The 23,963-nt window shown below is 33.9% G+C and overlaps 3 protein-coding genes across 3 annotated transcripts; all 3 read right to left on the bottom strand.

Moving 5' to 3' along the window:
• Nucleotides 1–1,765: 1,765 nt before the first annotated feature.
• On the bottom strand, nt 1,766–7,364 carry LOC145057954 (uncharacterized). The gene is made up of 5 exons (XM_079005868.1): nt 7,206–7,364; nt 6,793–7,058; nt 6,494–6,705; nt 6,147–6,414; nt 1,766–2,396 (listed from the first exon to the last, which is right to left on the bottom strand). Exons 1-5 carry the CDS (start codon nt 7,279–7,281, stop codon nt 2,085–2,087), a joined length of 1,134 nt encoding a protein of 377 aa, XP_078861994.1. The 5' UTR covers nt 7,282–7,364; the 3' UTR covers nt 1,766–2,084.
• A 3,596-nt stretch (nt 7,365–10,960) lies between these two features.
• On the bottom strand, nt 10,961–11,963 carry LOC145059636 (uncharacterized). The gene is made up of 2 exons (XM_079007451.1): nt 11,659–11,963; nt 10,961–11,582 (listed from the first exon to the last, which is right to left on the bottom strand). Exons 1-2 carry the CDS (start codon nt 11,961–11,963, stop codon nt 10,961–10,963), a joined length of 927 nt encoding a protein of 308 aa, XP_078863577.1.
• A 9,062-nt stretch (nt 11,964–21,025) lies between these two features.
• On the bottom strand, nt 21,026–22,849 carry LOC145058122 (putative purple acid phosphatase 20). Its single transcript, XM_079006039.1, has 5 exons — nt 22,645–22,849; nt 22,295–22,586; nt 21,633–22,207; nt 21,447–21,535; nt 21,026–21,352 (listed from the first exon to the last, which is right to left on the bottom strand). The coding sequence occupies exons 1-5, from the start codon at nt 22,795–22,797 to the stop codon at nt 21,178–21,180; spliced, it is 1,284 nt and encodes a 427-aa protein (XP_078862165.1). The 5' UTR covers nt 22,798–22,849; the 3' UTR covers nt 21,026–21,177.
• Between the last annotated feature and the right edge of the window lie 1,114 nt (nt 22,850–23,963).

Genomic DNA, 23,963 nt, shown 5'->3' with positions numbered 1-23,963 from the left:
ATTTATAAACAAAAAACATTATTTAATATTTTTACTTTAGGTATAAAATTTTACACTAAATTTTTAAGATTATTTGATACATTAATGTAGGTTATCTATTTAACAATATATTGAAGTTAACAAATTAAGTATATCATATTGATAAGTCAAAAAGTCTTCCATTTATGATAATGTTTACAACTAAAAACATATTTAAGTTAATAAATTAAATATATTATATGGAAATATGAAGAGTTGGGAGTTTCAAATGAATGTGGTGAAAGAAAAAAAAGTTTCATTTATAATATAGTATGATATGATATAAATAGATTGATACTAGATGAATACCCGCGCGTTGCACAGAATACAACAATATATTTGAAATCTTTACAAATATATGTTTTTTTTAAAATATATCAATGACATTGTTGTTAGCCCTTATAAAGTAAATCTTATAATGATTGTATAAACATTGTTTTTTTAATGATATGATAATGTAGACATCTTTTAAAATTCTATAACCTACAACCTTTGGCAACCATAAGACTTTCTCTGATGAGTTTGTGATTTTTTTGCTTCAACTTAAGTTCTATCTAAATGTGATCTTTCTCATAGTGCAAATATATATATATATATATATATATATATATATATATATATATATATATATATATATATATATATATATAGGTTTAGGTTCTATGGAAAATAAGAAATCCTAAAAAAAAACCCTAAAAATCATAAAAATACATAAAAAATACTTAGACATCACAAATCTTTTTTTTGATTTTATATTATGAATTTTCACAGCTTTTTCTTTATTTTCACTGAAATTATTTTTTGAAAAAAAAAACCATAAAAAAAAAACAAAAACAAAAAATACCAAAAAAAATTGATTTTTTTATTTTTTTCCAGCGATTTTGTAAATAAACCTGCGATTTTTAGGTAAAACATGTCAAAAAAATATTTGTGATCTCTAAGTATATTTTTATGTATTTTTATGATTTTTAGGGTTTTTTTTGTTTTCCATATATATATATATATATATATATATATATATATATATATATATATATATATATATATATTAAGGCCCCGTTTGATAGTTGCTGATTGAGAAAGTGCTGACTGAGAAGTGTCTGTCTGAGTAAGAAATTCTGACTGAGTAAGAAATCATACTGTTTGATTTTATATCTTACTGAACGTGCTGACCGATGCAAAATGACTATTTTACCCTGATGTGCTATTTGTTTTTATGCGATATAATAATAATAATAATAATAATAATAATAATAATAATAAGGATAATAATAATAATAATAACAACAACAACAACAATAATAATAGTAATACTAATAATAATAGTAATAATAATAATAATACTAGTAATAATAATAATACTAATAATAATAACCAGCGTTACACATTATATAAAGTATTTGAGCAAATATAATCAAAAAACTTTCTGGCATAGTGGAAAAGATATGACTTTGTAAACCTAAGGCCATAGGTTTGATTCCTATTGCCTTTTTTTGATTTGTTGTACACCAAGTTTTTAAGGGTAGTGCTGGAAAACCTTTATTCCTTTCTGAGTCAGCCATCCTTCCATCTCTTTCTCACTCAGACCTTGCTGACCGAGTCAGCCACTGAAATTTTGCTAATCAAACACTTTTAGCTGACCGAGTCAGCCAAAAATGTCTGACTTGACTCGGTCAGATGTATATCAAACAGGGCTTAAGTCTACTTTAGCATGAAAAGGGAATGCCTAACTAGATTTTGTGTAAGGTTTTTGAGAGAGAGAGAGAGAGAGAGAGAGAGAGAGAGAGAGAGAGAGAGAGAGAGAGAGAGAGAGAGAGACCAAAAAAATTGATTCTATCAAGTGGATAAGTATTGAACAGACAATTAGACGACCACATAAAATAGTGTGTAAAGTTAAAAAGTTTACTTAAACATTGTTGAGTTTGTAACCTTCACGTGTCACTTGATACTTAAGTTAGTAAAATTATTTGTGTTTACTTGTAACTTGAATCATTGTCTTTTTCTTTCAAATCATTCTTTTGAAATGCCAAATTTAAGAACTAAGAGTACAAAGAGCTACAATAAAACTAATTCTGTTTTGTAAGAAGTTCTTTGAGAATAGAATCAATCACCCCATCTGCAAAAGGTAACAAGTGTCCGGTGCCAGTAAGCTCATGATACTTGACCCATGTAAGTTGATGGGCGATATAACGTTGCAATGTCACAGGCACAATGAGGTCCTCATCACCCTGCCATATATGAATTGATCCATCATTGTTTGGAAATGGGTTTTTGAGATCTATTGGATCAAAGTCCCATTTTCCAAATCCAATGTTTAAGTCACGATGGAGTGACTCGAATTCGCCTTGTTGTCGTGGTTGTTTATTCCAGGCTTGTAGCTTTAACACACAAGAAAGAAGTAGTGTAAGTATATACAAGATGAATACTTCTCATAGTGTGTAGTTAGAGGGAATTTTGGGTTTGTAATTTAAGAATCTTGTTCTCTAAATTTTATTATGTAAAACTTTTTATGCAGTTAAAATATAAAAATTTGAAACTCAAGTACTAAACATAAAACTTTTGTTAATTAAAATATTATAGGAAAAAGTTAAATTTTGTAAACCAATTACAATTTCTAATTTTTTAGAATTTCTCGTACATTTAAAGTTGTTAATCTTTTTATAATCTATAAAATTATGATTGACTATTATATGTTTAGCTTTTTAAATAGTGTTCCGAGTTTGTTTTTGAAATTCATTTTTTTTTCCAAACATAATTTCAAATAGAAATAAATCATGCACATAGTTCATGAAAAAGGGAATGGCCACATCATCACAAAAGGGGGCGGGATGATGGAAACGACACACTAGTGGTTGGTGGTTGGTTATGATAATGGGGATGTTGTATAATTCAAGTTAACACTAAATAATCAACACATAACTAATAAATTCGAATAAAAATACAATTTTAGTTAGGCATGTACGTTTTGCAAACAATATCCTTCTTCGTTCATTTGGTGATTTATTAAATTTATTTTTCACTTTTAGGCTTGATTTCACTTTGTTATTTACTAGATGTATCGGTTGAGTTTTTTCCTCAACTTGGTTAAAGTAAAGATGTTTCGTTGAATGTTTTTATAATAGTTTGGTATAGAGATCCTTTTAGGGTCGATATTATCCCATAATTAGGATGTGTATTAATGCTTAGTATAAATACAAGATACAAAAGTCAATATGGGCTTATACACAATGTTTTAAAAACCGATTTGAACCGACCGTTCGAACCGGTTGGACAGGAAACCGGAGAAGGAAGCGGTTTAACTATCACCGGTTTTATGTCTATTTCTAAACTGGATCGAACCGGTCGGTTTTTCCAAAGATTCGGTTGAACCGATTCAATTGAACCGGTTAAACTGAACAAAAACACATGGAATTTAAACCTTTTGCATAATATATTTTGGTAGTTTTTTCACTTTTATTAAGATTTTTCTGAATAAAAACACATGATAAATGTTATGAAGTTTTTTGATGAGTTTATATTCTAGGACTTTATTTTTCTTTTTAATGCACGTGGGTTGATGTAAAACTTATGGTTATGTATTATTTTAATGTATTTAGATTGATCTACAACTTGTTTTCATATGTATTTTAATATTCGAACTCTTAGACATCAAATTCTTGATTTGTGTATGTATGTATGTATAGAAAAACACGAAAAAAAAATATGAAAATTATAGAAACTGATTTAGTCAGCTGTCGAACCGGTTAAACTGGTTGAACCAGAAACCGGTCACCATACCGGTTCAACTAAAAAACCGGTTTTTAAAACATTCTTTATACATAACAGATTAGTATATGTTAGCTAAACAAACATAACAACAATAATAATAATATATAGTAATCCATCCTACAGTTTGAGGGGGAGTGATAGGAGTATAGGACCAACATTCAACCTGGCACGAAATTCAGGGAATTGAGAAGATGAGAGTGTCTTGGTAAAGATATGAGCATATTGAAGATTAGAAGGGACATGTATGCATAACATGTAATCTATATAGTTTGAGAATATTATCTTATTATAATATATTTTATTTTTTATATATATGATTAATTAGAAATACCTTTTTCCTGTATTTTTATTTGACAAAATCAATAAAATAAGATAAAATATGCACTAAACTATTTATTTAAAAAAAAATTATCTTTGCAAGCGATTAATGGATTTTACAAACAAAAATCTATCTTTTAAATGGTTTTCAACAATCTGATCCTTTTATTTTACAAGAAATGGGTGTCTTTTTCAAGAAGAGGGTTTAAAGATGGAGTATTATGACAATAATCCCCATTTAAATTAAGAGAGTTCTATGAGATTATTAGTTAACAGTATTTAGATGTTTGAAAAACTTCGAATTTGAATGTTCTTGCGCTAAAAGATAATAAAATATAATTTTTCAGGTCGTGAAAAAATGGGTATAATTTCTTTAATAGGGGTCATAAGAAAAATTATCCAAATTACAACAATAGGCGTTATAAAATGAACAATAAAATAAAAAACTAAAACAAATTAGATGTTTTTCTTTTAGTTGAACAGTAACATGTCATTTTGTTGAAGTATTTTTCATTTGTCTGTCAAAAATAAACCAATATTCACTCAATAATAATTATTATACTAATTTAATAATTGAAATTATAAATAAAATCAACTATCTAATCTAACAAATAAGACAGATTCATGAATTAATGCATAACTTAAAAGTTAATCAGCCAATTTTTCTTTATGAACTATATAAAAACTAAAAAAAAAAAAAACAATGGACCCTTTGAGTAAATATTGCTCCGCTAGGTTAGTCCATCAATCGCCCCCACTACCCATTTCTTTATTTTTTTTATTGGTTGATTATTATTATTTTTTTATTGGTTGATTATTAGTTCTACTTGAGTTTGAGAGTATACGGCACGGATTTAAAATAATTAAGGGCTCTGTTAGTAAATCAAATATAATATCAAACTATCCCCTATAATATGATTAATATGAGATGCATTAGTGGCACGTGCCCTCCTTTGTTCTTATTACATCCATCTTTGTTCTTACACTGGTAGGTGTCATACCGCACTCATCATATTATTACACTGTCACGTCATCGTCACATAATTTTCCCTTACCTCACAAAATCAGTGGATATCATACCACACCTTACCACAGGTTTATTTTATTTAATTTTATTTATTTTGATTGGTCACAAAATGCCAACGATCACAAAAGGGGTACGGTAAGAGCTTGACGCAGGGTGTGGTGGACAAGTACAGTAAAGAAGGGTCTGTGTTGTGTTCGCTGCACACCAAATCAGCAACGAGAGTGTGTTGTTTGAAGTGCATCTACCTACCTTACTAGAGCGATCATAATGTATATATGTAAATGAATTAAACTCGACCAAAATGAAATATTATGTTGGCATTTATTGGTGACGAAGTTAAATGATTATTGAATTACTTGGTTGAAAATGTATGTAGTTTAAATATAACAGGAGTTTTATAAAATGTAAAACATTAGTATGAAAATCAATTTAACTCTCACAAACATAGAGTTCCGAAAATTTTAATATTGTTTTATACGTACTGACAATGCATGTGTCAAATAATAAACACATGACATGTGAAGTGAAAAGGCTTAACATCCACTTGTGATGTTTCTAAAGTCTAAACCACGCTACTCATTTGGCAGCTACATCAACATTCCAAAATAATTAATTTCATCCTTATTTAATTATAAACTTTAGAATGTGGGGACATAAAATAAAGCAATTAAGCAAACATGGACAAAGGATAAACATCAAACAATGACTGCGGTTGTCTTGTTCGTGATCTCATAATTGTATCGAATCTTTTTGTTCGTCCCATTACGACTAAAAAGTTTTGCATTCTTTTAAGCTACGTTTTCAACCCAACTAAAGAGTTGTATGAGAAACGTCTTTTTTTTTTTAGAGATGTCTAATTTGAAATGTTGATGCATAGATTAGATATTTTATTCAGTATCTAAGATTGCTATAATAACAAGTATATGTTTAATAACTGTACATTTAGTCCCTACTTTCATCCTACTAGTTGTTATATAGTATTAAAGAGTGTACATGTGGTCAAGAGGAAGTATACCTGATCTGGATCCATGGCAGCAAAAAGCTTTGATGCAACTGCTATATCCGAGGAAGAAAGAGCAGCATGTACTTCATCGATAAAAGAAAAAGAAGGAAACCATTTTTGACTATTCCACCAGTAGCTCAGCCATGGTAGGTGGTGCGCAACACGCAGAGACCATTGATCCTGTGGAAGTTGTCCTGAAAATGCTTCGTTGGTTAAATTTGAAGGTAGGTTAGGCCACCAGTAATTAATGCCTGGAGCAATAAGAACTGCTCCTGCAAGCCTGTTATCGTGCGCACAGTTATACAACAATAATTCCATATATAATATGATGCTTAAAAGTTGCAAGATTTGAATCAGACCTGTGAGGAATGTACTTGAGACAAGACCACACGATTTGGCCACCCATTGAGTATCCAGCTACATAGAACTTTGGTCCCAAGTTCAAATGATCAGCGAGCTCTTCGATATCAAATGCCAAGCTCTTCACAGTTCGTTTAGGGTCCGGGTCACTTTCTCCATAACCGGGTCGGTCTATTGCAACAAAGTATACCCCTAGTTCTTCAACAAGAGCCTGTAAGAATCATCATTACGTATACTCAGAAGCTATAACTTGTAAAAGGAAGATGGGAAATGAATTAATGGAGGAGTTAATCCTTACTGGTGAAGCTTTGGCTGCAAAAGGGTTATGATACTTATTTAAGTTGAAGCCATGGACGAATATTAGTTTATATTTGGCTTTATCTTTTGAAACGCCTGACTCTGTATACGACAAATGTCTTCCATCACGGAGTTTAATCCTTGGGGATGTAATCGGAGGGCCATCTGGAGATCCTACAGTCTTTGGAGGTGGTGGAAGAGCTGTTTGATAAGCCCATGCAAAGAACCCCGCAAAGAGGACTAGTATAAATTTCTTGATCAAGATAACTATAGAGACAACGAGACATTCTAAGTCAGTGATGGAAATGATGCATTGGTTACAGAACTATGATTTTAGGGTTTGAAAGCAATGAGATTCTGAAACAAGATCTGAAGATGAAGAAAAGAAAGAAAAAGTAAGCAAATGAGACTCACTGGATGAAGAATCCGGTTTTGATTTCCTGGTATGAGACCTGGCTGCTGCTGGTGAAATTGTGTTTTTTGTCGACATTGTTGTGAATGAGAGAAGATGAAGATTAATGCAAATTTATCGAAGGGTGTGTGGTATATAATGAAGTATATATGAACTGGTGGAGTGAATCATTATTGTCTAATTAACCGTCATGGGCCATGGCAGTTGGCAGATGACTGTCAAATCAAACTGGGGTGGCTTTGAGTTGGTCCAAGATGAGAATGAGAGATTGGGTGCAAGGAACAGGTGGTTAAATATCATCCACAAAACCCTTTATGCATGGCATGTGTTGCCAATATTTAATTACACAGGCATCCGCACAAATAATTAAGGAGAAAAATCTAACAAAAACAAACAAATACGACTTTTAAATCTTTGTTGCAATTTCTTACATCTATAGGCTATGATTGGCCGGTGCTCTAGTTGAAAATTTTGCTTTTCAATAAGCTATTTTAAGCAACTTATCAAAAAAAAAAAAAAAAAACAAATTTATTTAATTTATGAGATATGATAAATTATGTTTGTGATTCTACCGTATAGTAAACTGTAACAAGCTTTAAACAGCAAGATAGCTTATGTACACAAAACATAGCCTAAGACAACTAAAATTACATATTATTTTTAGCATATTCACATTCTTTAGATTTGTTTATACTTATGAAAGACACGTTGAAAATTTTGTCATGAAAAATCTTTTTAATTTATCTATATTCTTCAGTATTTAGTCTCCATAAATTTGAATTTTAGTAGGCAATATTGCCTAAGTATATAAAAATTGAAGTGTGAATTTAAGATATGTTTGGTGATTTTTATGTAATTAGAATTTATATGAATTTATATGAATGCCAAAGGAAACCCAAACTCTGATCCAATACAAGTAATGTGGTGTGATGTGTACACTTATATAAGAAGAGTTTGAACTGAAACACAATGATTGACGGGTGTAAAGGGGACTGTTTCTCCTTTCTATGTCAAGGGGTGGTCCATGGTTGATTTAGAATATGTGTGGATTTAGCTTAGACAGAAGTAGTCAGTTTGAATCAATTGAACCTAAATGTAGTTTGAGATCAAACTGACTTATTAGTTTGATGAATATATCATTGCTTGTAACTTCTTCTAACTTTTGAAAACCGATATTTTCGTAATCCTTATACAATTGTCGGATAATATGAGTATATATATTCCTAATACTCCACTTTCTGGAACTCCTTATATCTTGAACAATCCTCACATACATCTGATATATTTTTTTATCCTTTTATATATATATATATATATATATATATATATATATATATATATATATATATATATATATATATATATATATATATATATATATATATATATATGTTTTTGTGCCTAGCGTGTCTTATGGATTATTGTAGATTGAATTAAGTTCATTCAACCCAATCACAAGGTTGAATTAATTAGGGAAAACCACACAAAAACCCTATGTATTATACTCCAGCGCTTAAAAAAACCCTTATATTATCAATTGGTACAATTTAACCATTATTATTTGCGATATGTATTATTTTGATGATTTGTAACTGGTTAAGCTTAAGGAACCAGTGGCATAAATGTGGTGGCATCTAAATAGATGACATGGCTGCACATTGGGTGACACGTTGGCAAAGAAAACTAGGTTAAAAAGTGGATCACATCCTATTCTGCTTCTTCAAAATTACAATCTTGTTCTTGTTACTCTTATTCTTTTAACTTTGTCTTTGCAGAAATGGGCGATCGATCGTATGGATCTTCTTCTTCTTCTTCCTCAACTCTAAACTACAAAAACGTTTTGTGTAGATGTGGTGAAAAACCAAAGATCTGGACTTCAACGGCCAGGAAGAACCCAGGGAGGCATTTCATTCGATGCCCTAATTCGCTGGTATCTAAGATTCTTTTAAGATTGATATCGTTTCTCTAATTGTTTCTCTAATTCTTACTCAGATACTTTATTTTTTGTAGGATACTTCAAAAGATTGTAAATTTTTTGTATGGGTGGATGAGGATTTGGGTCTTCACTGGTATAAGAGTAAAGTGAATGAGTTGCATAAGGAGAATATGATTCTTTCTAAAAAGAATATGGAACTGGAGAAGGAGAACATGAATATGCTGAAGAAATTAATGAACTTTAAGCTGATCGACAAAAAAAAAAAAGACTGGTGTATTTATGGTTAGGTTGATGATGTATGGAATTGTTCTGGTTTGCATCTTCATTTGGGTTATAATTATGTAACAGGGAAAGTAGGTTAATGTAAAATAGCTAATTATGTATTAGGGTGATGTTGTTTGGTTTATGCACCTTTGTAAAGTTGAAGAAATGTACTTTAAAGACTTAGGACATTCTAACCGTTATAAGTTGGTTGAGAAAGGATTTATTGCATACATCTATTTTATGAAGAGAATGTAATTGTGTGAGTATATGGATTGTTCCACGTTCCCTTCTTATGGTTCTAATGTCATTTTATATTTGGCTACAAATTAGTTGGACAGTTTTACCCTTTTGGTCGCATATTATCTCATTATGGAGATTATTGTTGTTGGTTTCATTTTTTTGGTTTCAATACTTACCTGCATTTCCCCAATTGTGTTTTTACAGTTTAAGCATTTGGATTCAATTGGTAATTAGATGCATGTAGCACTTTTTTGCATAACATTTTTTTTAACAAACACCAACATCAATAGCACCAAACATTAAACACATCTACCGTTTAACCTTTTTTTTGGCATTATTGAATTGATAATTGGGAATATTAGATGCAAGTAACGATTTTCTGTATAATACTTTTTTTACACACACCAGCACCCAATGTAGAAACAGAAAAAAAAATATATTGAAACAGAAATATTGATAAGCTATTCCCCATTTTACCCTCCTGACTCATATCTATTTTAATACTCTATCACCCCTTATTTGGAAATCCAGAAACTGAAAAAAAATGATTTATCATACATAAATAGTTCACAGGAAATAGTTTAATTCACCATTTTTACCCATTGACCATTTTACCCTTGGTGGTTGTTTACGTTTCTAGCATACAAGACATAAAATATGACAATTATGGGGGGAAAGAGGAACATAAAGTACATTTTTAGCATTTTTAAAACCCCACTCCATTAACAAATAGAAGGAATATAACATGTTAATGGGACATAATGTTATTCCATTAAAATAACAAAATACTAGGAGTACTAAATTCCAAGTAACAAAAGTATTACAAAAGACTGGAGTTTTGTCCCATTCCAGCTCCTAAATCTAATATTCTAAATAATCCTTTCAGATGGCTTTCTTGGCTTGAGCGTTGCACGGATAACAGGTACATCAATACCTATCCCGCCAACCACATTAGATTGATCTTCCAAATTAGCTATAAAAAAAGTTATGAAAGTACTAAATTTAACATAAGCATAGAATATATATATATATATATATATATATATATATATATATATATATATATATATATAATTATTTCTTACCATTTTCAATATCAAATTGAGTTTTAGGCACTACATCTTGAGTTTCAGCCACTCCATCATCTTGAGTTATAGGAACTCCTTCATCAAATTGAAATTCAGGGAATTGCAACATAGGTTCACCTTCTTTCCTTTCCATTTCAGCCCTACGTAGTTCTTCCTCAAAATTATCAAACATGTCTATAACTTCATTTTCCATTGGTGAATCAAAGATTTCATCAATAAATGACCTTCCTCATCTACCACCACTTGTACCTGTAGATGATCCTCTTCCACCTCTTGCCCCTGTTGGTCCTTTTCCGCCTCTACCACTACTTGTAGCTGCAGATGGTCCTCTCGGAGGTCTTTCATCAGAGTTTGTTTTTTTAGGCCTACCGGGAGGCTTCTTTTCCTTAGGAGGGGGCACAACCTTTTCATTCTTGCATGTCCTAGCATTGTGTCCTTCTTGTAAACAGTTGTGACACTTCTTTATTTTCCCTTTACCCGAAACGGTTGGATACTTTGTCTGCTTTTCATTCTTGTCTCTTTTTCTTTTAATAGAAGGCCTTCCTGGCATCCTACGTTCTTTTGGGGGCAATAGCTTATCATATGGAGTTTTAACCAATAAATTGATTCCATTTAAGGGAACAATGGAAGCGTTATAAGTCAACTGATATTTTTCCTTCTTGAACCAATCACTTACATAGTCAAGGAGATTTTGGTGGGTATGGTTTATAGCCGTGCATGCATGTACACATGGAAGGCCAGACAATACCCATAGCCTACATGTGCATGCCCAACCTTCCAAGTCTACCATACATCCTTCATAACCATTTCTAACCTCCAATAGAGGCCCACTTGGGATAACAATCCAATTCCTAGCAAATATGTAAAGTTAGTATAATATTTTTAAATTTTATTATAGAACAATCGAATTTGGAAAATGATCTATACCCCATCTTTTTGTGCCGTTTTCTCATCTTTTTAATTATGTTTGGAGCAACAATAGTTTTCCATGAATTTGTGTTCCTTATCATTGCATCGAACCTCTCCATCACATGAAGTCTAATCTCTTCTAACATAGTTATCAAAGGTTTTCCCCTAGCACCAATGATTGTAGAGTTAAAAGACTCAGATATTCCATTTTCTACAGCCTCACATGCCCTATCTGTTTCAAAATAGGCCCTACACCATGTTTTAGGATCTCTTTTCATGAGATCGTCATATGCATCATTATTCAACTTTTTCATCTTTTCCATATTGTTTTTAAACTCTTGATCTGTTGTGGACTTTGCAGCTTGCCAAAATAAGGTTTTATAAATCTCTCCACTGAAACGCTTATAAAAATTGGCACAAATATGACGGGGCACATTGTCGGTGCTTAGCATGTGGCATCACCTCCTTTACGGCTTCAAGAAGACCCTGCATTTAAATAGGGGTTGTTTTCACATAAGGGCTGTTTTGTCATTTTAAATATGTCAAAATTTGTTTAAAAAGTGTCCAAAAATGTCAACACGGGCTGTTTTGACATTAGAGATGTTTTGTCATATGAAATAGGTCAAAGTTTGTTAAAAAGCTGTCAAAAAATGTCAATAGAGACTGTTTTCACATAAGGGTTATTTTGTCATTTTAAATAAGTCAAAATTTGTTAAAAAAGTGTCCAAAAATGTCAACATGGGCTGTTTTGACATTAGGGTTGTTTTGTCATTTCAAATATGTCAAAGTTTGTTAAAAAGGTGTAAAAATGTCAATAGGGGCTGCTTTCACATAAGGTTTGTTTTGTCATTTTAAATATGTCAAATTTTGTTAAAAAAAAGTGTCCAAAAATGTGAACAGGGGTTGTTTTGACATTAGGGTTGTTTTGTCATTTCAAATATGTCAAAGTTTGTTAAAAAGGTGTCAAAAAATGTCAACAGGGGCTGTTTTCACATAAGGGTTGTTTTGTCATTTTAAATATGTCAAATTTTGTTAAAAAGTGTCCAAAAATGTGCATAAGGGTTGTTTTGGCATAAGGTTGTTAACATATATCCATATTGGTCAAAATAAGCATTATTAGGTATAAATTACCTTATGTTGATCTGATATTAAAGTAAGCCCATTTCCTTGAACTGTTTCAATATCTGATTGTAGTAATTCAATGAACCACTTCCAATTATCTTTATTTTCTATGTTCACAACCGCTCATGCAATGGGGTAAATTTGATTGTTTCCATCTCGACCAATAGCAGCTAGCAACTCTCCTTTAACTTTCCCTTTCAAGAAACATCCATCTAAATCAATCACCTTACGACATCCTTTCAACCATACTTCTTTTAAAGCCTTCAAACAAATGTATATTCTTTTGAAATATTTTGCATCCGGATTGACATCGACTCCAATTTCAACAGTGCTTCTTGGGTTTGATCTTAAAACTTCATTACCGTAATCCTATATTCTAGCATAATGATCAGTTAACTTGCCATCAATTAGTGTAAATGCTAAGGTCCTTGCCCTTTCACACTGACCTTTGCTAAGCTTTAAAGAATATCTCTGTAAAAAATCAACTTTCATTTCTTTGACTTTTGTTTTGGGATTGCGAATTAGGTCACTAAGATAATAGTTAGCAATCCAACTTGGAGTTATCAATGACCCGAGGCTGTATTTATGTGCACAAACATGTTTCTTTTCCAAAGATTTCACTTGCCAAGTTAGTTCATTTCCCATCCAAGACGCCCAACATCTAAATGGACACTTATTCTCATCATTTTTGTTTGCCACAACGTACTAATATCCTAGAACGATCACACTTGGCAAACCTCAATTGGTATCCATTAGCCACCGCATAATTTGTTAGACAAAGCTTAAACTGTTCCGGGCTTTCGTATTTTTCCCCCAAGTGTGGTTCCATCATATTCCAAGGGATCCTAGGGTTGTGTACAAGAAATTGGTCCCCAATTTGTTGATCTTTATGCTCTCCTTCGTCATATTCTTCATCTGAATTGGTCAATTCAGCATCATCAAATGATATTTCAGGCAATTCCACTTCACCATGTACCAAGTCATTCAAAAAAGGATCCCATATTGTTTTGTCCATTGAAGAAGGAACATATTCTTCTTCATCAGACTCATCATCGGTTCCATTCACACCCTCCGTATAAACTTCACATAATACATTTGAACTTGAAGTCATAGTTTTTGGTTAAAGCTTCCTTGAAGAATCAATGGAAACAACAAAATAAGAACTAGGGGTAAAAGACGGGTTGATGTTCAAATTAAGCATAATAGAAATGATCGATTACCCTTTTTTCGTGTGATTAAGCAACAAGTTTCCCGCCACTTCCAAGAAGCTTTCCCTCCTGTACGTAGCTTTCCCTTTCGTTTTTTTTTACAGAATGACCGCTATCAGGTTAAAAGAGAACGAATGTAGTCCACGTAGACTAATAAGAACGGGTAACCTAGGCGTACCGGATAAATGAGATAGGTTACATGGTTTCTGAAATTATAATGGTTAAATTGTACCAATTGATAATATAAGGGTTTTTTTAAGCATTGGGGTATAATACATAGGTTTTTGTGTGGTTTTCCCAATTAATTACCAACTAAAGAGAAACACCCTTACATGATCCACTAAGATATACATGATTAATTTGATTGTCAAAATAAACCATGTGTTTCCTTTTTTATTCCAACAAAATATTAACTAGATCTTCGTTACATAATAAATAATTAAGTATAGAAAATTTTCTATAGCTAGAGGCTATAATTCCTTAGCTAAACGTGCATAGCTACAAAATTTTGCTATAGGATGTATTTTGAATTATGTAGCTAAATTTATTTTTTATAAGAAATTCACTAAGACCAATCTTACAAGTTACAACATCTATTCAATTGCAACAAATCTACGGGCTAAGTCCATAACAAATCTATAGCAAATTGGCTATAAATTTTCTATAGAAAAATTACTTCACTACATTCTGGAAAATAATGAAGAGAAAATAATTATAGCAAACACCACAAGAAATTAGTGTATTACCGGTGACATGCATCGCCGTTAAAAATAGTGTGTGTCGCCGCTAAAAGGTCGCCGTTGACGCTTTGTCGTTGAAATATGGCTGAACTTGGTGTCACATGTCACCATCTAGTGGCAAGACTTGGGGAGAAAGCAATGACCAAGATTGTGTCACGTCGCCCATTTTTGCACAACACACTTCCGACTTCTAAAATTCGTAACTTTCACATACAAGCTCCGTTTTGACATTCTTTATATCCACGCATAGGTAAAAATAAGATCTACAACTTTCCTTTTGACTTTGTCGGCTAATTCTCGACCGATCTTAAATTTAACCGTAGAAGGTGACTATACTATTAAATGTTCGCGTAAAATTCATAACTTCTACATACAAACTCCGTTTCCGTCTGTCTTTTTGTCGTTGAATTCCTATTAATGAGATATTCAATTCTCATTTAGGTCGTGTTGGCCAAAAACTGCTCGATCTAGAATTCGAGTTTCGGGTCGTGCACTGCTAGGCCAAATCTTAGAAAAATCATAACTTCCTCATACGAAGTCAAATTTGGGCGTTCTTTTTATGCATGCTCTCGGTTTAACGAATACTACAACTTTTGTTTAGATCACTAAGGACAAAAATCCTCTATTGTAAATTCACTATTTACGTCGCGTAGTGTCATGCTAGTTTTGTCGCGAAACTTCGACGGACCATAACTTCTTCGTTATAACTCGGATTTTGACATTCTTTATATGTACGAACCCTTGTGAAATATTCTACAACTTGGTTAAGATTAATCCGTCTAAATAATCTTCCATCAAAAACTTATTTTTGATGCTCATTGCCTCTAATTTGACTAGCCCGGATCTACGGGCGTTACACAGGCTCTCTGGGGGCAGAACTTCCGAGCCGAAATCTCTTTTTCTCGGAGCCTTATGGAACTCCGGGATTCACCTCTTAGCACTTGGGAAGTACTAGAGGTTGGGGGAGGTTTGGAGAGTAGTTAGAGAGAGAGAAGGGTTAAGGTGTGAGGAAAATGAATGGGCCTCACATTGTATTTATAGGTTGAAAAATGGTTCAAATCAGCGAGTTCTAAGCCTCCAACTCATCGAGTTGGGTGCCAAGTGTCACCATCTAGTGGCAATGCATGGGGACGAAGCAATGGCTCAGATCGCCCCACGTCACCCACATCACATCAGCCCATCCTGACTTCTAAATTCCGTAATTTTCGCTTAAGAGCTTCGTTTTCGACGTTCTTTATATCCACTCGTAGGTATTGACAAGATCTACAACTCTCCTTTTGACTCCATTGGCTATTTTTCAACCGATTTTAAATTTAATAGTTTGAGAAGATTACATTGTTTAACGACCGTGTAAAATTCGATCAATCTAAAATTTGAATTTCTGGTTGTGTACGGCTATGCTAAATCTTAGAAAAATCATAACCACACACACTCCACTAACGTTTGACAAGGGTACGAAGTGTAATTTCATGGATTTGCATACAATTTCACATTTTGCCTAAAGTAACTATGATTTAGGAATTTGTATAAACACTTAGTTACTTTGTACTTCATTATACTTATAATGGAAGGTTTCTGTCCTATCCTACCCGTTTGGCTAACGACCCTCCACTAGTCAAGAGTGCGGTAGGTAAGAGTGGATTCTCATTCGCCATTTTAAAGGCAATTTCCTTAAACACTCATTATAGACCAGCTTCGTGAATGAGGCCTACTAACGGTAAGACTGAATGTTTACTCATACATATATATAATATTAGACTTTTAATGTTATTTATAGTATATGGTGTATTTTACACTTTTAAAATACTAGGTGGTTTAACTTAGTAAATTATACTTTTAATTTAATTAAATATAAACCAAAACTTTATAGGTTTATTAAATCTCTTTTAATTATACACTTTAATTAATTAATAAAATCATAAGGGTGTGATTTAAACTTTTCAAATTACTAGGGTTTTAGAATTTAACATTTCAAAATTAAACTTTTAATCAACTTTTAAATTCCAAACTTGAGGGCAAGTTTTGAACCATTTTAAAACATTAGGGTTTAGAATTTAAATATTTCAAAATTAAACTATTAATCAAAAAAATTTATTCCAAAACTTGAGGGCAAATTTTGAAACTTTTCAAAACATTCGGGTTTAACTTATTTAAATTTCATAAACAAAACTTTTAAGTTCAAATTTAAACTATAAAACCTAAAGGGTGCAATTTGAAACATTTTCACAAGATAATTCAAATCTAAATTACAAATAATCAATATTTATCTAATAAAACAAAAGATTATCTAAATTTTGACAATTATCTTCTATTTTGGTAAGGATATTCACCCAAAATCAATAAAAATCGGATTTTATGAATAAAAAATGTTTATGGTAAGTATCCTAAGCCAAAACAGCAAGAAAATCGCGAAAACAGCCTGCCAGACCCGCTGACTCGTCGAGTCTGGACCTGGACTCGTCGAGTACAGACGACTCGGCGAGTTCACCAAGTGACTTGGCGAGTCAGGCATGCAGAAGCCAAAAAATTTCGATTTTCAGTCAAATTTCGATCAATTAAGCATCAAATTCACTAGCAAACAGCCCTAGGCTCTGATACCACTGATGGGTTTTGAGCAAAACATCAATCCTATGGTGTACATGCAAACCTTAATAGCTTTTGGATCTAGTTTGTCTAATGAACATGCAATTGAATATCCAAAGCTATAAACCCTAGATCTATCAAATAAGAACTGAAATAAGGGTTTAGTAATTAACTTTGATTGTTATATTGCAATAACAATCAATTCCTTGCTTTGATTGGCTTCAAAAAGCTTAGTGCCTCAAGTTCTGCACCTCTAATGGAGTCACAAACACCACTAAGCAACTTGGATGAAGAGGAGAAGAGAGGAGGCTGCCCAAAACGTCTAGAAACCCTAAAGGAACTCTTGTCCACGTTTTTGGGGCATAGGGGCTCTTTATATAAATGTAGGCTATTAGGGTTTTCAACTGGGAAACCTTAATCTGGCTGCTTAAGCCCTAAGAAGCCCATGGACTCCTTTAACATATCCCTTGGACGATTTCTAATGGGCTTCCCATAGAATTCGTCCAACCTATATTTTATTAGGTGATCCATAGCCCAATTATAATTATCTTATGATTACAACTCCAGTCCCCCTAAGTTTAATTAATCTTTTTTAGCCACAAAATTAATTCTTAATTAATTCTTGACTAATATTAATTAAACAATATGATTTCTCCTTTAATATATTATTCTCATGATATATTAATAAATCATATTTAAACCTTTCTTTCCTTAAATCATCCTACATATTGCTATGGTGAAGGCATCCCAAAAGGACCATGCTCATAATCGGGTCAAGTACATACCAAAATAGTTATGGACTTAGAAACTAATCCAACAGTTGCTAGCCAACTTGTCGAGTCCATGCATAGTCCAGAAGATTGGGGAAAACCCTACCCACTCGTCGAGTTGCTCCACCAACTCGTCGAGTTTACTCTGACTCCAAAAACGGGAAAAATCAACTCAACTTGTCGAGTTGGATGCCCAACTCGTCGAGTTCCTCAACCCTTTCTCATTAAACTCATTCCATTCGATTACAATGCTTCAAACTCCAGATCCAACCTCCTACGATGGAGTTACCACGTAAAAGTTGTTAACTTTACAATCATGCAAGGCCTCCCAAGGCTAAATCACCCAAAACTAAGCTCAAGAAGGGGTTTAGGATATGAAGACGGGTCAAAGCTTCATAAAGCTTTAAGCTTTATGTACATGGGACCTAGAGAAGTCCAGATCTGAAACTCATACCCTTTGGGCAAGCTTAACTCGAGAATGGCCCTTATTTTGCACCAAAAAGTCCATAAACTCACATAAGAAGAGATCTAAGGAATGGAAAGCCAAGGTAGAGACTTTTGTACCTCCCACTGGATGCTAACACGATGTAGATGTTGGGTCTACAAGCTTTCCCTTGTTCCAAGCCTCTAGATCCTCAAGCCTATTCAAGGAATGCTTCAAAAACCCACTTTTGGCCTCACACACACACACTTAGCTTGCTAGGGTTATTTTCTGGACATGAAAGGTGGTAAGGGAGGCGGGGTAAAGGACTCAAGGTCCTTTAAATATGGTGCAAACCCAAATAATTAGGGTTTTCTCTAAACAACCTCAATTCGTCGAGTCCAGCTCTCCAAGTCGACGAGTAGGCTTCATGACTCGTGCATCCAGATCAACTCCTACACGATGAGTTGGGGCCAACCAACTCATCGAGTAGGCCCTTCCACTTGCACTAAATCCTCAAGTTCCACATCCAGGAATCGGGGTGTTACAAAGAAATTCTAAGAAGAAGGAAAGAAAGATCTAAAGAAAAAGAGCAAGATCCTATGAAGATCCTGGAAAAACCAAAATCCCCTCCTTCAGACGCCAAGTTAATCAACGTTATTTCCGGAGGATCCGACATTTATGGAACTTCTTACTCTGCAGCAAAAAGACACGTTAACGTATCCAAGATGGAAAGGAAAGAAAGACCTCGAAAGAACTTGTCGATCACAAACGAAAAAAGAAATCACCTTCGATCAACTAGACATGGAAAACATTCAGGATCCTCATCATGATGGATGGGTGATAACTCTCCAACATCGACAATCACTTTGTCAGAAGGATCATGGTAGACGAAGGATCCTCAATAAACATCATACTTTTAGATGCTCTAACCAGGATGAACATCCCAAAATCCGTAATAATTAAAAGATCCTCAGTACTAATAGGATACAACTGTGAAACAAAGCACATCATTGGAGAAATCAAGCTACCAATCTACATCGAAAGGTGTAACATTCATATATTTAAGGTACTTAATTTCAATAATTTTTACCCATTTGGAAGTGGTTATGACGTAAGTTATGCCTAGTCACGTCGTGGGTTGCATTGACTAGTTGACTCGCAATTTTTTAGTCAAGCGATGTGAGCCATTATTCGTCATGACGTGAGCACAGTCTGATGACCAAAACCCTAATTTTTTGGGTATTTAATGCAATGAGAGCGATAGGGTTTCTCATCCTCAACCTCCCTCACTCTCTAGCCTCCAGAAACCCTAATCACAACCTTCCTTGAGATCCTTAGTCATTTTTGGTGTATTTACTAGCCTGAAGAAGAAGAGAAGAATGGGAAAAGGAGTGTTCTAGTGGTGGAGTTTGCAAAGAAGCATCATCATCATCATCTCTTCTTCCTGTTGGACCTTTGTAAGTGCCAAAGGATCAACCTTCATTGCATTTTATGGCTAGATCTAAGATTTTTGTCCCATTTCCTTATGATTAAGGAAACTTGAGTGAAGAAGATCCATAAAGTTATGATGTTCAACAAGTCTGTCTCGTTATGCATGACCCTCGTGAACCGCAATTTATTGCTCTTAAATGCATCTTACGGTACCTAAATGGTACTATTGATCGCGGCCTTTATATTAGTTCGTCTCAGGTCGATCGTTTCATTTCTTATTCAGTTGTTGATTGGGTTAGGTGTCCTCAAGCAAGTCCGTCTACCTTTGGGTTTTATGTCCATCTAAGTTATAATCTCATCTCGTGGTCCTCCAAACGTCAACACGTTGTGTCTCGATCTAGTGTTGAAACTGAATACATGGGGTAGCTAGTGTTGTTGTTGAAGTTACACGGCTTTACAATCTTCTTCTTGAACTCTCTTGCCCTTGACTCAAACTACTATTGTGTTTTGTGACAATGTAAATGCCATATATCTTGCTTCTAACTCGGATCAGCACCAAAGAACCAAACACGTGGAAATAAGTTTACACTTTCTTAGGGAACGTGTTGCCATTGGACAAGTTCATGTATTACATATTACATCTGCCCATCAGTTTGCTGATATTTTTACCAAAGGAATTACCATTCAACTTTTCTTGATTTTAGAAACTGTTTAAGCATGCGTGAACCTCCCGCTCATGAAACTGATTGGGGAGGGGTGTTAATTAGTACATGTATTTGTTTTTTTGGTTAATTTCATCGCTTGAGTAAACATTTACTGATATTACTGATTAAAAATTTACTATATTTTTATTGGTTAATTTCATCGCTTGAGAGAATAACGATTTCATTCTTTTACCAGAAAAGACATCATATACCACAAAAATCTCGCATCCCTGAGCGAGTTTTGCATCTAATTACTTCTTTCTAGCTTTAAAATTTGGAAAAAATTATCTTGACCCCGGTGCTGTATGAGAATTGTTGTATTATAAAGAATTCTTCGTACAATTCTATAAGTATATTGACACTGACTAATCTGATCAAACAATACTTAGTTTATTCCCTTGTACCAAGATATTCACGACCATCGTCAGACCAATATTATTTATGGGTTTATTGATATCTTGATATAATTCAAAAACCGAACAAATTACAGATTCAAACTTCATAATTTTAGATATATTATATATATATGTACCCGATGTATGTTGCCATCTTCCCCTAGACCACACATGCTGAATCAGAAGCTAGGCTCGTGAACCACACAGAATCGGGCTGCTTGTCATCGTTTCTATGCCATGTCCATTGTGCATGGCTCGCATTCACCACCCTCAGCTGCCCGTGCCCAAAGCTCGCCTCCCTGAATAGAGATAAATTCGGTTGTGGGTCTTTATACCTAGAAATTAACAACAATGGTGAAAACAATTTATGATATTTCCTCGATATATATAGTAAAACTACGGTTGTTTACAGTGTGAAACTTAACTTACTTCGTTGCAAGACCTTCACGGTTGCCTCCATCTCCTATGGTGATATGAACCGGACCACACTTGTCAGCTTCTTCTTTGTAAACACGTGTCTTTAAAAAAACAAGAAATGGTTAAAATCCATTAACTCCTTGTTCATATAGAGAAAAACTTTCACTTTTTAATTATATGAAGGTAAAGAAGACTTACAAAGCGTTCGTATGCATGAACATGGCCAGCAAAAACAATATCAACACGAGCATTATAAAGCAAAGCTTCCATTGAATCCCTCATACGAGTGCTCTCTTTCTCCCCTTGATGTGCACTATTCGAATTGTACCATGGAGCATGAACAAGAGCAAACAGCCAAGGGATTTGTTTCCTATCGATCTTTTTGAGATCACACTCAAGCCATTTGTACTGGTTAGAGTCGGGTCCGAAGTCTGTGTAGGACCCAAGCATGATCACATGGACACCAGCAACATCAAACGAGTAGAACAAGTTGGAACTAGAACCACTCTCTTCGAAAGGCATATGCCATCTAGCATTGTATGCTGTAAACCGCTCTTTATGGATGAATGGAATTCTCTCGACCTCGTGGTTGCCTTGTGTCACCATCCATGGTCGTTGACTTGCCAATGGCTCGACCAAGCGACCAAATGTGTCCCATGATGGTTGGTAAAAGTCGGCATACGCTAAGTCTCCCGGAAGTAGTAAAACATCATAACCAGTTTTTCCAATGTGTTCGAGGGTCGATTTAGTCCATTCAGTTTGACCTAGATCTCCTGAGATTCTTCAAAAACCAATTTAATACCATCATATGATAACTACCAGCCGATTGTTAAAGACTTATAAGGACTCAAAAACAATACCAGAAACTGCAAAATCAATCGGAAACTGAGCCGGAGGAGTTTGGAAACTGAGCTCCGGGCTTGAATCAAGGCCACATTTGTAGTAATACGTTGTGTTCGGCTCCAATGGACCAATGACTACATCGTGTATTTGACCAGACTTGTACACGATGTATTTGTACGAAGAACTCGTCCCCGTATTTGAAGCATCGTATTTTCCTTGAGATTTACCGTATTTTACGGTTGATGGAGTCGTCTCTTTCGTAACCCACGATACTCTCATTTTCCCATTACCCGCTAACGATATGTGTACCTGTAATACTATGTAAATACTATGATTATAAGAGTATAACTGCATAAAGTACACTTACCTGTTGAGGAGACGTACTACTATGATCGTCTGATAGTGACGCATAAAGAGACCTGCCAGCGGGAGGCCGGACATAGTCGTCGGCGCCGACGAATCCTACAAAAACGACGAATATCGCCAACACATAACATTTTGGCCTCCCGGAAAAACCCATGGATCGATAGTTTCAGAGTTTACAGAGAGAAAGAGCGAGAGTTATAGAGTAGAAAGAGAAACCGTCGTATTCAAAGAGACATAAATGTAAACTGGATTTATGTAGTCCAACGTTGTTTCAGATACCTTAGAATATTAGAAAGGCAAGTTACATAAATTATACGTTATTCGTCGATAATAACTTATTAAATTCGATGTAACATTAATTAAACTGGTAATATCAAATTAAACAAATAAATGAGTTATAGATGTAAGGAGGTGCATCATGCATGGATCGCGTAACGTAAGGAGGGCACGTGGGTCTTGGATGTCACGGCTATGTAAAGTGATCGATCAGTTGGGGGAGGTCTTTTGTGGTGTCACGCAAATGTTCTGTTTGTGAAAAATTCTGTAGTCACGGGTCGTTATGCTTTTTGGAAATTATCAGGACTCAGGAGGCGATGCTTATCTGAATTTGGATTTTAATCATTTTATACCAATTGCTTCCAAACAAATGACACAATTCATGGTGGTTGGGGGATAGCCTCTTATTATGAATAATTAGTGGGACTATTGCACCAGGACTATTGCCGTGATTTCGCTATTACGACACTACAATACAAGAAAAAAAATAGCAGCGACAAAAATCGTCGGTAAAGACAATAGCAGCGACACATTGCCAGTAAAAGAATGTTGGTACTGCTCTGTCTCTATTGTTCAAAATGTCGCCGGTAAAGATATTTGTCGACGTTAATAAGATTATCGCTCGTAATTTCATGTGTCGCCGGTAATAACATTTTTTATTTTTATTTTTATTTTTTTTAAATCAACACTTTTGGGTGCAAAAATAACCGATGCGTAACAACAATAAATGCAAAATAATAATGATAATAATATATCATGACATCCGATTAGATACCAAATGGTGTTATAATTAATTACATATCAAAATAAACAACCAAAGTGTTATAATTCCAATAAGTACCAAAATGTCACAACAATTTTAACATACAAAACACAAACAAATTATCCGACGAACCATCATCTTCGTTTCTCTCGTTTCCTCCTTGATCTTCCCCCAATTGAAAAAACACATAAAGTTCATCCCTACACGACGGGTCATTGAGCATTGCCATAAGATTTCCCAACTACAAAACATATATAAACTTATAAGTTAAACAATTAAAA

The sequence above is a fragment of the Lactuca serriola genome, chromosome 6, assembly GCF_051521515.1.
Source record: "Lactuca serriola cultivar US96UC23 chromosome 6, Lser_US96UC23_V15, whole genome shotgun sequence".
NCBI classification, from domain to species: domain Eukaryota; kingdom Viridiplantae; phylum Streptophyta; class Magnoliopsida; order Asterales; family Asteraceae; genus Lactuca; species Lactuca serriola.
Note: the sequence above shows the minus strand (reverse complement) of the source record. Positions and strands in the feature narration are given on the sequence as shown.

Coding starts and splice junctions, on each gene's coding strand:
- LOC145057954 (XM_079005868.1), bottom strand. CDS start 7,281: ATGTCGACAAAAAACACAATTTCACCAGCAGCAGCCAGGTCTCATACC. Junction 6,706..6,792: donor TTGCAGCCAAAGCTTCACCA/GTAAGGATTAAC, acceptor TGATTCTTACAG/GCTCTTGTTGAAGAACTAGG. Junction 2,397..6,146: donor CTGCCATGGATCCAGATCAG/GTATACTTCCTC, acceptor TGTGTGTTAAAG/CTACAAGCCTGGAATAAACA.
- LOC145058122 (XM_079006039.1), bottom strand. CDS start 22,797: ATGGGTTTTTCCGGGAGGCCAAAATGTTATGTGTTGGCGATATTCGTC. Junction 22,208..22,294: donor GATTGATTTTGCAGTTTCTG/GTATTGTTTTTG, acceptor GAAGAATCTCAG/GAGATCTAGGTCAAACTGAA. Junction 21,353..21,446: donor CGTGAAGGTCTTGCAACGAA/GTAAGTTAAGTT, acceptor GTTAATTTCTAG/GTATAAAGACCCACAACCGA.
- LOC145059636 (XM_079007451.1), bottom strand. CDS start 11,963: ATGGAAAAGATGAAAAAGTTGAATAATGATGCATATGACGATCTCATG. Junction 11,583..11,658: donor AAACGGCACAAAAAGATGGG/GTATAGATCATT, acceptor CATATTTGCTAG/GAATTGGATTGTTATCCCAA.